This window comes from Orycteropus afer, unplaced genomic scaffold, assembly GCF_000298275.1.
Source record: "Orycteropus afer afer isolate SDZICR_OR568_19922 unplaced genomic scaffold, OryAfe1.0 scaffold00009, whole genome shotgun sequence".
Taxonomy (NCBI): Eukaryota; Metazoa; Chordata; class Mammalia; order Tubulidentata; family Orycteropodidae; genus Orycteropus; species Orycteropus afer.
The window spans coordinates 19,833,187-19,849,545 of NW_006921596.1; the positions used below are offsets into that span (position 1 = coordinate 19,833,187).

General features: G+C 44.1%; 1 protein-coding gene across 1 annotated transcript in view; it reads left to right on the forward strand.

The window, feature by feature from the left end:
* Positions 1–2,939: 2,939 nt before the first annotated feature.
* CCDC113 (coiled-coil domain containing 113) overlaps positions 2,940–16,359 on the forward strand; it is a 32,916-nt gene continuing 19,496 nt past the window's right edge. The window contains exons 1-6 of the mRNA XM_007948093.1: positions 2,940–3,040; positions 5,401–5,527; positions 9,750–9,911; positions 11,248–11,403; positions 12,457–12,537; positions 14,792–14,947. Coding sequence (XP_007946284.1) covers positions 2,940–3,040; positions 5,401–5,527; positions 9,750–9,911; positions 11,248–11,403; positions 12,457–12,537; positions 14,792–14,947 — 783 coding nt within the window. The remainder of the gene's footprint in view (positions 3,041–5,400; positions 5,528–9,749; positions 9,912–11,247; positions 11,404–12,456; positions 12,538–14,791; positions 14,948–16,359) is intronic.

Here is a 16,359-nt window from a genome sequence, read left to right on the forward strand (position 1 = left end):
GGCGAGGGCTCCTCCCAGATGGAGGCGGTGGTGGGATGCTCATCTTGGTGTCATACTCTTAGTGTCTCATTTGAGCCTGATGTAACCTTGTAAGATGCACAAAGTAGTCACTAAAAATGTGTAGTCTCCCTTGTGAAACACCTAAGACTATGGCCCCTAGTTACCCTTTGGGCCTGGAATTGGATTTAACACAATAATCAAGATGTATTAATAATTACTGGTGATTGGTATGCAAAAGTTGGAAACAAAGAAGCATCGGTGATTGGAAAATATGGCCTTGGTAATAGAAATGACACCAGAGATCACATGATAGAATTTTGAATGACCAATGATATATTCATTGCAAAAAATTATTTCGACAACATAAACAACTGTTGTTCATGCTGGAAGCAGCAGTCAAAATATCAGAAGACATATATAGCACTGGGCAAATCAGCTGCAAAAGACCTCTTTCAAGTGATGAAGAGCAAAGATGTCTCCTCGAGGACTAAGGTGTGCCTGACACAAGCCATGGTATTTTCAATCACCTCATATGCATGTGAGAGCTGGACAATGAATAAGGAAGACAGAAGGAGGGTCAATGCTTTTGAGTTGTGGTGCTGGCGAAGAATGCTGAAAGTATGATGGGCAGATAAAGAACTAACCACCTGAATTTAGAGACCATCTGAAGAACAGATTTGATGCATTAATCACTAATGATCAAAGACCAGATGAGTTGTGGGATAGCACAAAAGATACCAATATGAAGAAAGCAAAATGTCATTAAAAAGACAGGAAAGGAAGAGAAGACCAAAATAGATGTGAGAAGAGAGAATGTGAAACTTGCTTTTGAACAGAAAGTAGCTTCCAAGTGAATGGAAGAAATGATGAAGTAAAAGATCCAAATAGAAGATTTCAAAAGGCATTGCAACAGGACAAAGTAAAGTATTATAATGAAATGTGCAAAGACTTGGAGTTGGAAAATAAAAATGGAAGAACACGTTTGCCATTTCTCAAACTGAAAGAATTGAAGAAAAAAATTCAAGCCTTGACTTGCAATATTGAAGGATTCTATGGGTGAGTTATTGAATGATGCAGGAAGCATCAAAAGAAGATGGAAGAATACAGAAAGCACTGTACCAAAAAGACTTGGTTGACATTCAACCAGTTCAGGAGGTAGCATATGATCTAGAACCAATGGTATTGAAGGAAGAAGTCCAAGCTGCATGTGAAAGCATTGGTGAAAAACAAGGCTCCAGGAACTGACAGACCACCAATTGAGATGTTTCAGCAAACGGATGCAAGCTGGAAGCATTTACTCAACTACGCTAAGAAATTTGGAAGACAGCTACCTAGCTGACCAACTGGAAGAGATCCATATTTGTGCCCATTCCAAAGAAAGGTGATGCAACAGAAAGCACACATTATCAAACAATATCATTAACAGCACATGTGATTAAAATTTTACAGCAGGTCATCAAAAATGGTTGCAGCAATATATTGACCAGATAACTGCCAGAAGTTCAAGATGGATTCAGAAGAAAACAGTACGAGGAATATCATTGCTGATGTCACACAAAAGTGAAGCATACCAGAAAGAGGTTTGCCTGTGTTTTGTTGACTATACAAAAGCATTTGACTATGTGGGTCAGAACAAATTATTAATGATTTTATCATTTTAAAGAATGAGAGTTCCAGAACACTTAATTGTGCTCATGAGGAACCTGTACATACACCAAGAGGCAGTCATTTGAAAAGAACAAGGGGATACTGAATGGTTTAAAATAAGGAAAGTTGTGCACCAATCTGTATGCTGAGTAAATAATCCGAGAAGCTGGAGTACATGAAGAAGAATGTGGCATCAATATTGATGCATACCTCTCACAACTGATGACAAGCAGATGACACAACTCGGCTTGCTGAAAGAGAAGAGGACTTGAAGCACTTACTGATGAAGATTAGAGACTACAGCCTTCAGTGTGGATTACATCTCAACATAAAGAAAATAAAAATCCTCACCACTGGACCAATAAGATTTATCATAATATTTCATTTTACTTGGAAGCAGCTGTCAAGAAATCAGACATCGTATTGCACTGGGCAAATCTTCGGCAAATGACCTCTTTAAAGTGTTAAAAAGCAAAGATGTTGCTTTGAAGACTAAGGTGTGCCTGACCCAAGACTAAGGTGTGCCATAGTGTTTTCAATTACCTCATATGCATGTGAAAGTTGGACAATGAATAAGGAAGCCTGCAGAAGAGTTGACTGAAGAGTACTACCAACTGTGGTATTGGCGAAGAATGTGGAATGTTCCACGGACTGCTAGAATGACAAGCAAATCCGTCTTGGAGGAAGTACAAGCTGGAATGCTCCTTAGCAGCGGGAATGACCAGACTTGGTCTCTCCTACTTTGGTCATGTTGTCAGAAGGGACTGATTCCTGGAGAAGGATATCATGCTTGGTAAAGTTGAGGGACAGCGAAAAACGACCCTCAAGGAGCTGGACTGACACAGTGGCTGGGAAGGTGGTTTCAAGCATGGCAACAATTTTGAGGACGGCGCAGGGCTGGGCCATGTTTTTTTCTGTTGTCCATGGGGTCGGTATGAATCAAAACGGACTCCAGGGCACCTAAGAGCAACATTCTTAACACAATACTAAGCACATAGTCAATGCTCAGTAAAACGTGGCTGCTATTACTATGACCAATTTAAAACTTATTGTTGGGTAAGTGGAAATGTAACTGCTTAGGTAGGAGTCTATAGTTATGGGCAGCTCTGGTCTGCACGCAGTTAGCCTGGGAGCGAGCTAGGCTGGGCGCCAAAAGCCCCGCCCCTTTCCCCCTGCACGCGTCTGTCGCCCCGGCAACGCGCCACCTGGTCGCAGCCGGAATGACGCTCGGCCCCTAGCACCCGGCGCTCCAGGGTGCAGTCAGCCCAAGCGAAGGCCACTTCGGCAGCGTGATGACCGATGATGACTCCGAGAGCAACCTCACCGAGTCTCAGGCCGGGGATGAGAACGAGTTGCCGGTTATCCAGCTGTGCGGGCTGGTGGAGGAGCTCAGGTACCCACCGGCGGACCTCTGCGGGCGCCCTTCCTCAGAGCGCCCTGCAACCCGAGTGGGCTTGGAACTGGGGTCCCACATGATGACGATCCCAGTCTGAATTGAACATTGGGGAAATAGGCTTCCAAAATGGGACAGAGACTTGTCTTTGCCTCTTCACCCTTGTGCCTCCACCGTCGCCGAGCTAACAAGCCGTTGATGGCGCCACTACAGGGAGGCGGGAGGGGGCTGGGGCGGTGGTGGGAAGCATCGAGGGTAATTGGTAAAGGCAGCGTCACCCCAAATGAGTCTGTCTAGTGCCAGGCTGTGTGCTTAACTGCTCCCTTATTTGGCCCAGGGAGCCAGGTAGGACCTGATGACCTCTGCCCTTTCCATCCTAAGATTCTGTAATTAAAAATAACATGGCAGCAAGGTAGAAAGGAGGCAATCCAGATGGATTTACTATGAAGCCACTGTGTGCCTGACCCACCGGTGCAAGCATGGGATGGACAACCAAGGATGACTGGGCCAATAGTCTGCATCTTTAGTAGTTAGTCTATGTTGTATCTACTAAAGCAGGCAGGTGGGATATCAAAATTCCATGATGTAGGGGAGGTAAGTGGTACAACTTACTGGTCTCACTTAGAATACCCTGGCTCTGGAAGCTGAACTGATGTTACTTCTCTACACCTGGAAAAAGTTTGTATCAGAACTGAAGTACTTTTACCAACAGCTGCCATTCTATGCCAAGTATTTTGTATCTGTGAACATGTTTAATGACACAGTAGCCCTTGTAGATGGGTAAGAAAACAAAGCCATGGGGGTTAAGTCACTTCCCTAAGGTCACACAGCCAGTCTGTGGTATTGCTGGGGTTCAGACTCAGTTGTGACCTCTTAGCCTTCACTGGGAACATGAGATACACCGAAGAGAAAAAGATGCTTTGATTTACTGGGCTTTCTAGCTTTCTCACTAATGTGAAAATTCAGCCAGACAGGAGTGAGCTCTATAGTATAAAAACATCCAGGCTGTCTCTCTCTCTCTCTCACTCTTACACATGCTGCTGCTGCTGCTGCTCTGTTGGTTGCCACCAAGCTGATTGCAACTCCTGGCGACCCCATGGGTGCAGAGCAGGGCTGCCCCACAGGGTTTTCAAGGCTGTGACCTTTCAGCAGCAGGTCGCCAGGCCCGTTTTCCGAGGTGCCTTGGTGGGCTTAGACCACCAACCGCTCAGCTGGTAGTTAAGGACTCTCTGGGTGGGCTTGAGCCACTCATCTTTCAGCTAGTAGTTGAACACAAACTGTGCTACCTGGGAACTCCTTCTATATATGTATGTGTGTGTTTTATATGTATACATATGTATGCACATGTAACATATATTTAATATATGTGAGAAGTTCAAAAGATCATAATGTCAGCATATGCAGAATAAACTAGGTTTGTTAAGAACCGTCTGTTCCAATCATTTCCACTGTTTACGATAAACTTCCTGTGGGGCATTTCATCTATTGGGTGCTGGAAATAAAAGAGCTGAGAAACATAAACCAAGGGAAACATCTGAAGACTGTGGGTGTCTGTAACTTCAAGAACGTGGTAGTTCAGAAGGAATTTCACAAATGGCCTAGAAGACACAGGAAGATGAAACCATAGCTTCATTGCAGCAATAATTTTCAATATAATCCTGGGACTCTGAATTTTGTGATTTGTTACACATATTACAGGTCCCTTGGGTGACACAAATAACTACTCACGTAAAGGTTTGTGGTTCAAACCCCTCCGGTGGCACCACAGAAGAAAGACCTGGTGGTGTGCTTCGCAAAGATGAGAGCCAAGAAAACCCCATGGAACAGCTCCACCCCGTAACACATGGGGTTGGTAACACACAGGGTTGTCATGCATCAGAACTGACTCTACAGCAATGTTTTTTTTGTAATCAACATATTAATAAAAACATCAGATACTTAAATATTACTTACTATGTGGCAGTCACAGTCCTGAAGCCCTTACATTCCTTATTGCAACTCTAGGTGGTTCTGTTATTATTCCCATGTTACATATGAGGTAACTAAGGCACCAAGAGGATTAAGTGCCTTGTCAGTAGTCACGCATGTCTAATAACTGCTGTTGTTACTGTCCACCACTGAGTTGATTCCAATTCATAGCAGCCCTATAGGACACAGTAGAACTGCCCCCATAGGGTTTCCTAGGCTGTAATCTTTGCAGGAGCAGATAGCCAGATCTTTTCTTCAAGGGGGTGGCTGGTAGATTCGAACCACCAACCAACAGAGTGCTTAACCATTGCATCCCCAGGGCCAGATACTAGTTATCTGGTGTTTCAACGCTTGTGTCAGTAGAACTTACTTAGGTCCCTTCTGTCTTGCAGCTATGGAAACTCTGCTCTCAGAATCGAGACAGAGATGTTTGAGAAATACTACAATAGACTGGAGCCCAGGGATCATCGACATGCACGATTATCAGATATTAAAGTATCATCCACCGAGTATGCACAGGTACACAACAGAGCCCATAGCCTGCCTTTATCCCCTTTAGCTGCAAACTGTATTTGTGTGTCTGCCCTCAGTGTGCCTCTTTGGTTAAGGGACCACAAGCCCCTCTCCCTGTTCTACTCCGTTTTTTTTCTCTTTGAAAACTCCTTGATGTTCTTTCTCTTGCTCTCTCTTTTAAATTGTGTTTAAAATACACATAGCACAACATTTGGCAGTTCAGCCCTTTACGCATGTACCATTTACTGACACCGATTCCCTGTTTGGCTTTGGATTCTTCCTTGTCCTCCACAGTTTCTCTTTCAAGTGAGTGTGGGGGGAATCAGGTTCAGTTAGTGGAACAACTCTCCCAGAATATGTTCGTTTGTTTAAAAGAATTCCCTGAAATGGGGGCCCTCAAACTGAAATGTTTTCAAGGCCCAGCAGCCACATGAAGGAGTGAAGTGGGCCTCACATGGACATTGAGAGCTTGTCCCTTGTCTGAAAGGCTCAGCCAGGAGGCCTGGTGTTGCCACAGCAGCAGATCTTTCAAAAGAAACGGGCAATCTGGATTTTTTTTTTTTCTGAGGGGGAAGGGACTGGAATTTCCTGATTTTTAAAATGTGGGCACTTGACTTTCGCTAAGATGGAGGACTAGGCAGACAAGTGACACAGACCCTCTTCAACAGAGAAAAGAGAAACCACTTGACACAGATACAGAAGATAATCCTGGAGCCCCGAGCTTTGAAAGGAACTATACAGAAGTGGATTAGGCACCAACTAGTGGAAAAACCTGAACGGAAACAGTGAGTACAGAGATGGTCAGAACTGTGGACTGTCAGCTACCCTGACGGGACCAACAGCCTGAATATTTCCAAGTGGTGTTGGGACCTGAGAATTGACCTAAAGATCAGCCCTGGTCACCAAGGGCTGCAGGGACGACTGTGCTGGTGGCCTATGACTAGGAAGGGAAACAGCAAGGGGGGAGGCAACCTGAGCTGTTGACTTTCCGCCATCCGGAGGGCACAGCCATTTTGATTGTTCACACGCCACAGCCATTTTGGATATTTAAAGTGACCAAGGGCGCAGCCATTTTGAATCTTTACAAGGGGCAGGCATTTTGGATTTTAAAGGGATAGCATTCTCATTCGGATTCCGGGGACCTAAGACTAGACTTTGTGTGCCTTGGTCGGCAGGGACATACGAGAAGCTGACAACAGGAAAGGAGACAGGTAGTGAGTGTACAAGTGCTGTCAGCTAGTGAATAGAGGAGCACAGCACAGTATGCTGCTTGCGTAGATAACATACAAACAAAACAAAGAAAATGAAAATCATGGGCAAGCCACTCCAACATACAATCACCAATTCAATATAAACACAAAAATGTCACAATGCCTCAGAGACAGCAGAGCATCACAGTCCACTCAAAGAAGCAAGATAAAACAGGAGAAACAAGGGACGAGGATACAGACCCAAAACACATCCCTGAAGAAGATGCAGCGTTGGAACTCCCTGATAAGGAATTCAAAAGAATTATACTTAGGTATCTTCAATGAATTGAGAGACAGATCAAGGAAAACACAGAGAAAACCCTAGAACAATTTCAAAAGACAATACAAGAACAAAATGACAAAATAAATGAAAAATTGGAAATGATACAAAATCTACACATAGAAATGCAGATTAATACTAAATTTTCAGAAATAGATAAGACATTGAACAGGCAAAGGAGTAGAACTGATGCAATGTAGGACAGAATTAGTGAGATTGAAGGCAAATACCTCAATACTTCTTTGGAAAGGGATCAATCAGAAAAAAAGATCAAAACAAAATGAAGAAAGCCTAAGCTTCATGTGGTATACCATCAAAAGGAACAACCTACATGTAATCAGAATTCTAGAACAGAAAGACAAATAAAACCACAGAGCAAACTGTCAAAGATTTGTTGGAAGAGAATTTTCCTGGTATGATGAAAGATGAGAATATATTCATTCAGGAAGTCCAACAAACCCCAAACAGGATAGATCCCAAAAGAAAATCACCCAGACATATCATCAAACTCACCAAAACCAAAGACAGAGAAAGAATCCTGAAAGCAACACAGGAAAAATGAAAAGTTATCTACAAGGGGCAACCAATAAGACTAAGCTCGATTTCTTCACAGAAACTATGCAGGCGAGAAGACAATGGGATGGTATATATAAAACCCTGAAAGAGAAAAATTTCCAACCAAGAATCATGTACCCAGCAAAATTGTCCCTCAAATATGATGGTGAAATTAGGACATTTCCAGATAAGCAGACATTAAGGGAATTTGTTAAAACCAGACCAACCTTACAAGAGATGCTAAAGGGAGCCCTTTGGACAGAGAAGCAACAACAGCCAACAACAAATGACCATTAACACACATGACAATATAACCCAGAAACCAACCCAGCTATGGAAGTATCCAAAGTAAATAAGCCTACAAGATTGTAAACAGGGAACCAAAGACACCAACCTACAAATGAGGACAACTACAAACCAAAAAGAGGGAAAAAGCTGTGTCATTACAGAACTTCTAGATGGTAGGGAAGTCAAGACAACTACAAGATAGAACAGACTGTTCTAAACTTGGGAAGAAAACTATAAATCACAGGGTAACATCAAAGAAAAATGACAAACCTTCACATCAAAATAAAAAAGAGGATCAGCACAAATATTTAGCAAAAACTAAAACAATAGCAATGAAGGAAATAATAACACAATTCATAAACAAAAAGAGCTCAGCATAGAAAATTATATGGAACAAAGAAATTGACACCAAGAAAATGTACATAACGAAAGTGACAACAACAAATTCATATTTGCCAATAATTACATATCTGGCTAGGGACTTATCTCTAAGATTTATAGAAAACTCTAATGCCTCAACAGCAAAGGAATTAACAATCCAGTTGAAAAATGGGCAGATGACATAATAGACACTTCACGAAGGAGGATATTCAGGTGGCCAGCTAATACACGAAGAGATGCTCACGATCATTGGCCATCAGAGAGATGCAAATCAAAACAACAGTGAGATACCGTCTCACCCCAGCACTGATGGTAAGGTTCAACGAGACAAAATAACAAATGCTGGCAGGGATGTGGAGAGATTGGGACTCTCATACACTGCTGGTGGGACTGTGAAGTGATAGAACCACTGTGGAAAGCAGTATAGCCATTTCTTAGAAAGCTGAAATTGGAGATACCATTTGACCCAGCAATCCCATTACTAGGTATATATCCTAGAGAGGTGAGAGCCAGGGTAGGAACAGATATATGCACACCCATGTTCATCGCAGCACTATTTACAACAGCAAAAAGATGGAAACAACCTACGTGCCCATCAGCGGAAGAGTGGATGACCAAACTATGGTACATACACATAATGGAATGCTATGCAGCACTAAAGAATAATGTAGAGTCTGTAAACTACCACATAACATGGATGAACTTGGGGGACATTATGCTGGGTGAAATAAGTCAATCACAGGACAAATATAGTATTAGTTTGTTGTTGTGGAGGGTCAAGGAAAGGTGTATATATGGAGGGAAACTCTCTTTGCTGGTTGCCAGGGGTGGGAGGGGAGAGGAGGGAACACTGAAAAAAAAAAAAAAGCATTGACCCATGTCACTTTAGTTTTGTGTATTTCACTGTACATAAATTATATTACAATAAAATGCATTCAAAAGACAAAAAAATGTGGGCACTTAATTTAAAAAATAAACTAAAATAAAACTGTATAGGTTTTGGCCTTTGAGGGCCAAATAAACCTACCTTCAGGCCACAAGTTCCCTGGGCCACCTCTTTAAATGCATATAATATCCAAGATTTGCGTCTATATTTGTTTTTTTCTGGACACGGTGCCCTGAAATGCAATTTCTCTTTTCCGTCAGTTTAGGAAGCCCAGAGCTCTGATTGACTCGAATGCTGGTCTGCATCGGGCCACGCTCCGCCCACCAGCAGACAGTCTTCCCTCATGTATTTTCAGTTCATTGTCAAACACAGGCCTTGGAGGCATTTGGCGCAGGGCTTTAGGATGACTGGTGAAATAAGCATCACCTCAGGCCTAATGCCCCGAATGCTTTCACGCTGAGTTCCTTCTCTCCAGCCCTCATTCAGGGTCATTTCTAGAAGGTCCGGGTAGTCATTTTTGATGTCTGTCTTGGGCTGTTTTTTGACCAGTTCCTACTTGAAGATGGCTTGCTTTCTCTTGGGTTGCAGTTACGAGGCAGGCGGAAATCCAAAGCCCGGGCAGGTTTGGACCGTGTGATAAGCCTCACTGTTGAGCAAAAATGTGAGCTGGTACAAAAGGAGCTGGAAGACACCAAGGAAGAGCTAAGGCACATGAGGGCAAATGCTGAACGGGACCTGCAACATCACGAGGTATACCAGTCTCTCACTGTAGGCCATTCATCCAACCTGGGCTCCCCACTTCCACCTCATTGAGAAGCACCTAGATTGTATTCATGGAATTGTTGGTGCTCTAGAAGAAACACAAGTGGGATAAGACAAATTGAGGGCTTAGTTCTAAGGAACCTATTACTTGCTTGAGGAGACAACAAATTTTAAGGTTTTTTTAAAAATAATTTATTTTGTTGTTGTTAAAAATATACACAGCAGAACATACACCAAATCAGCAATTTCTACATGTACAATCCAATTGTGCAACCATTCTCAGTCTCCTTTTCTGAACTGTTCCAAACTCACTGTTCCCCAAGCTTCCTGTGTGGCCTCTTGGGTTGCTGTTTTCAATCTGACCCCATACAGTTCTTTGAAAGAGAATGTCTGCTCAGGGCTGCTGAATTACTGTTTGCTATAAAGAAGACTCTGGGGATATTTCTAGTTGAAGGTTTAAAGATGTTCTTAGGGCAGTAATTTTGGGGGTTCATCCGGCCTCAGTGGCTCCAGAAAGTATAGATTTCATGAGAATTTAAAATGGTTTCTAGTATAAAATTTCAAAAACACAAGCAGTTCCCAGGTTACGAACGTTTGATTTATGTACAAGCCATAGTTACAAACCAACCCCTGTCAAGCTGGATATATTAAACATATAGTGGTTCATAATAACAGACTCCCAAAACATTATTATTATTACTTATTATTATGTTAAAGATGCTTTAGTGTATCTGGAAGTGTTTCTTTAATGTTTTGTATGCTTAGAAAGGTGCACTATATACTACACACTAAGATGAACTTTTGACTAACTGATGTTACATATGAAATATACCTAATTGTCTGACTTACGTACAAATTCAACTTAAAGACAGACTTAGGAACAGAATTCGTTTGTAATTGGGCACTGTCTATACACAAAAGTAGAGAAGGTAACACAATGAACCCTCCCCTTTGTGTATGCATCACCTAGATATGACAATCATCAGTGTATGGCCACTTTTATGTGGGTATGTGTGTGGGGTAAAAATTTGCCATTCAACACTCTTTAATTCAGTGATATTAATTATGTTCACCATGTTGTTCCACCATCACCATTATCCATCTCCAAGTTTTTCCACCTCCCTCCTGCCCACCCCTGGTAACCACTAAAAAACTTCAGTCTCTACACACTTGCCTAGTCTAGGTGTTTCAGGTAAGTCAGATAATATTTGTCCTTTTGTGACTGACTTATTTCACCAAGAGGCTTGGGAACTTGGGTTTCCTTAGAGGAAATACCTGTGACATTGTTGAGAACTCTGTTCACTCTCCGTGCTGACTCCCCTAGGCCATTATTGAGGAAGCTGATATCCGATGGGCTGAAGTTCAGAGAGCAATGAATGATTTTGAAAAAGACATTCTGAAAACCATCTCCAAGAAGAAAGGGAGCATTTTGGCCACTCAGAAAGTGATGAAGTATATTGAGGACATGAACCGCCGGCGGGTGAGTTAGTGTGGGAGGGAAGAACAAATGCACAGAATGATGACCCAGAGTGATGAAGCCATGTTCACCAGCCCCACTCCATTCGGTGCCCTGCACCGGAATGTTGCCACACGCGCAGATTTTTCATATCCCTAAAAAGTGTGTGTGTTTAAAACACAAGTTTATCTGGCTACGATCACTCAAACAAGATATTAATAGTATTGCAGGCCAACTTCCTGTTTTTTGTTGTCGCCTGCTTCAAAATCTGATGTATTGTCTTAGAAAGGTGGGGGGTTGGGCTGGCTCGGCCTGTCTTATCAGGGCACAGAGTGGGACAGGTAAATTTCATGCTCTTTAGATTCCCTTATTATTATGAGGAGATCAACCGTTGCCTAGCAATGAAGGAGAATTTTGGGGGCTCTCCTCATATCCAAAAATGCCTTGGCAGCTCAGTGGTTAAAGTGCTCAGAAAAGTCAGCAGCTCAAATCCAATAGCAGCTCTGTGGAAGAAAGATGTGGCAGTCTGCTCCTGTAAAGACTGCAACCTAGGAAACCCTGTGAGGCAGTTCTACTGTCCTGTAGGGCAGCTAGGAGTCGGAGTCAACTCAACGACAACGGGTTTTTTGTTTTTCTTCATTTCCAGTGGCTTTATAGCATGTCAAGCTTTGACCATGGAGACAGTTTGAAAGGATTACTAATCCTTAAATGTTATAAGCAGTGAAAATTATATAAATGACCAAGAGAATAAAAGACCAAAGAATCATTAGACCATTTTGTGAGGAAAGGTCTCAAGCTGCTATCTGGTCTCACCTTGGCCCCGCAGTCGCAGTACACCCAGATTATCTGGAATTTAAGAGCAATGTAACATGTGCGTGTGGCAGACGCAGGTCCCTCTGCGCCTTGGTCAGGAGCAAATGCTGCAGTAACACCACTACAGATGCAAGTAAAATGACCTGAACATAAGGGACTAAATATTAGGGGTCAAGTTGGTCTGCAGTCCCAAACCTGCCAACTCTTTAAACCAACAGGGAAGAAATTGATTAATTTATGCTTTTTTTTTTTTTTTTTTTAAAGGATAATGTGAAGGATAAATTGCGTTTGAAAAATGTTTCTCTTAAAGTCCAGAGGAAAAAAATGCTTTTGCAACTGAGGCAGGTATGTGGCTTTTCCTTCTTCTTTTCTTTTAAGGTTGCTGTGGTGGACAGAATATGCCCCTGTAGCCCCCAAAGATGCCCACATCCTCATCCCTGGGACCTGTGACTGTGGTGAAAGGGGCTTTGCAGAGGTGACTGAGGTAAGGACTTTGAGATGGGGAGAGTATCCAGATGGGCCCTGGCATCAGAAGCATCCTTATTGGAGGGAGGCAGAAGGATCAGAGTCAGAGGAGGAGACATGATGACAAAGCAAAGTGGTGCACTTTGAAGATGGAGGAAGGGGCCATGAGCCCAGACATGCAGGCAGCCTCTGGAAGCTAGAAATGGCAAGGGGACACATTCTCACCCAGAATCTCCAGAAGATTGCAGCCTGGCCAGACACCATGATTTTAGCCCAAAGACCCATTTCAGACGCCAGAACTATAAGATAATACATTTGTATTGTTTTAATTACCAAGTTGGTGGTAATTTGTTATAGCTGCAATAGGAAACTCATACAGTTACCGTGCTGGGACGTCAGGGTTTTCTGTAGACAGAGGTGGCCTGAATTGAAAAGACCCTTCATACTTGTTGACCCATTGGGAGAATGTGGCCTGGGAGGCACAGTTATGTTCTAGGACTGTTGCTCGGTTGACTTGGGATCCAGAAAGACCTCAACAGGCTGAGACAGTGTACAACACTAAATGACCAAGGACAACTGTAAGATCCTCCACTTTGGTCCCCCCAAATATCTGCATAGGTACAGATGACTCAGTCATAGGTACGTGATAAAGTCAGCTCACCTAGAGTGATGATGATGATGCTATGGCCCTAGGCTGCACTCAGAGAAACACAGTGCTCAAACCAAGACAAGGGCGCTCTTCTCTACTTGGCTCTGAGTAGCCCTGATCTGGAATCTTGTGTCCCAGTGTGAGCTCCATACTTGAAGAAAGAACTTGGAAACTGGAGTTCACGTAGAAGAGTGAACTGAATGGCATGGAGAGTAGAAGCCAAGTCAGGAGTAGGAATGGTGGGAGGACCTGGGACTGATGGCCCCATAGAAAGAGGGCCTTGGTGGGCCATGACTTTTGTCTGAGAATGCTGAGGGCTGCCACGGGGAGGACAGACTGACTGGGAAGGGCCTGGGAAAAGAGCTAGGGCTAGAGGTGGAGGTGTCAGGGAGGGTGGTTTGAGTTCATGGTAAGAAAAAAAGTTGCCACAGAGGAGCAACTAGAGGTGAAGAGGAGCTGCCCTCAGATGGAGTGAGTGCCTTACTATACCCTGCGGTTCATGCAAGGTCAGGTGTACTGGAGAGGGAGTTTAAGGTTGAGATGGAGAGTAAATGGATGACCTGTAACCCTGAACAGCCTCTGATTCACAGACTTACAAGGTCCTGCTCTTGTAAGTTTACAGATGACTGGGGAGTGGTGATGGTGAGAAAAAGTCAACTTATACAGAAGCAGAGTAACAAGGGCCACGGAGCCAACGGCTTCCAGAAGATGAGTGGGGAGAGGGCTTACCCTAGGGTGTGGAAAACAGGTTGACAGCATTGGAGCTAGACAGTGGGTCCTATCGGGGCTTAAAGAGTCATGTTGTTTTGGGGAAGGGAAGGAAGAAACATCTCAAGAGGTAGATACAGCATGGGTAGAGTATGGGGGTGGGAAGCTGCAGCAGCCACTGGCTTTGGCCATTCATACCATGAACATAAGGTGGCAGTGACCTGGTGGGGAAGGCAAGGTGGGCCCAGGTCACAGAGGGACCTGGAAGGGAACCCAATACACCTGCAGTGCAGATGACCAAAGGAGGGGAATTTATGGGCTGATTTTCCTGGGGTTTCTGGGTTTAAAATAACTTTGAAATAGCCCAGCAGCCTAGATGTCTTCCTTCAAAGCTCTGTTTGGGCACCACCTCCTGTGAGAAGCCTTCCCCAACTCAGTCTTCTGTCTTCCCCTGACCTGGGTGAGGGATCGCTCTCTGTGTGTCCTCAGCCCCTGCGCACCCCATCGCATCCCTCTGTTAGTAGCTACCTGCCCACCTGCCTGTGAGCCCCGGTCGAGCATGTGCTCCTTGAGGCCAAGGAGCATCACATTGACTCTAACCTCTGTCTGCAGTGCCTAGCACCATGCCTGTACCAGACAGCTGCCTGGTACATGTTTGTTGAGTGACTATATGACAGCTGGCTTCCAGAGACTTACCAAGAGTTGCAAGGTGAGAGCCATATGTCCAGAAGTCACAACCGGGCACAACATGCTGGCTTTCTTCTTTCTGAGCTGTAGAAGGAAGAGGGGGGCGAGGCCCTCCACGATGTGGATTTTCAGCAGTTGAAGATCGAGAATGCTCAGTTGTTAGAAACAATCGAAGCAAGGAATCAAGAGCTGATCCAGCTAAAGCTGACGTCTGGGAACACTCTGCAGATCCTCAACACGTACAAAGTAAGGCTCCCCTCAACACCCAGGTGCCTGAAGTTTCTGGAGCTGGGTTCCCAGGCCACACACGGTTCCCATGCACCACTGCAGGCTCCATAAGAGCTGAGGTGTCCTGTGTTGTCCCACTGCTCCCTGCTTCCCTGGACTCGACAAAGTGAGTCTCCTGGGATTCCCTGACCGCTCCCGCCCTGGGGGTACATTAGAACCACCTGGAAGCTTTGCCTTTAAAATATATATATACTGATGCTTGGTCCTGACCAGTGGATTTAGGGGGTGAGGACTTTTCATCTTTTCTTTTCCTTTAACTCTCCAGATGGTTTTTATGCACTGTTAGCTTTGAGAAGCAAATACATTTAGGGTTCTGTTTAATTTAGGCCAAGCTTTGGTGGTGCAAGCTTAAAGCATTTGGCTGCTAACTAAAAGGTCGGCAGTTCAAACCCACCAGCAGCTCTGCAGCAGAAAGATGAAACAGTCTGTTTCCATAAGGCTATACAGCCTTGGAAACCTTATGGGGCAGTTCTACTCTGTTCTAAAGTCCCGCTATGAATTAAAATCGACTCAGAGGCAGTGGGGTTTTTGCTTAATTTAAGTCTATAGTAGTAAGTGCAGAAGAAAGACATAGCAGTTTGCTTCCATAAAGATTTAAAACCAGAAGAAAAAAGAAAACCTCACTGCCATTGAATCGACACCCTTTGGGTTTCTGAGGTGGTAAATCTTTACTGAAGTAGATTGCCCAGCCTTCTTTCTGTGGAGCAGCTGGTGGGTTTGAACCACCAACCTTCTGGTTAGCAGTCAAATGCCTTGGGCATTGTGCCGCCAGAGCTCCTCTCATAAAGATTTACAGCCTTGGAGTCCCTACAAGGTCCCTGTGAGTCCGAACAAACTTGACAGCAGCCGGTCTGGTTTAGGTATACCTGCTTAAAGACCCTGCCCCCAAAAGCCAGCTCTTGCCTTGCAGATGTCTTGAACTTAGGCTTTCCTGCTCTGCCCCTTTAAGTTGTTGACTGAATGTCTTTCCTCTGTTCTCCTCTTCTCCTACCTGAATGGATGGCCTTGTAGTGAAGCCGAAGTCCTGCCCTGACCCCTCTTCTCCATAGCTGACCCCCTTGGTTGGGTCTGTTATCACCTTTGCTCTTCTGGGCCAAGGAATTTAGTGCAAAGACATGGAGCAGGACAGGAGCCTTATAGAGGAAGCCAGGGCTGCCGAGGAGGAGCAGGGTGGGGCGTCTACCATCCCCCAGGCAGATGACTCCAGGCTTTTCTGCTCTCAGGCGTGATATCCTGGGGGCAAAGCCCCAGCACCCTCCTTCCTCCACCTTCACTTTTTTATTTATTTTTTTTATTAGGATTTGGGTGAAGATTTACAGAGTAAATTCACTTTTCATACAGCAGTTCACATATACTTTGTCTCATGTCAT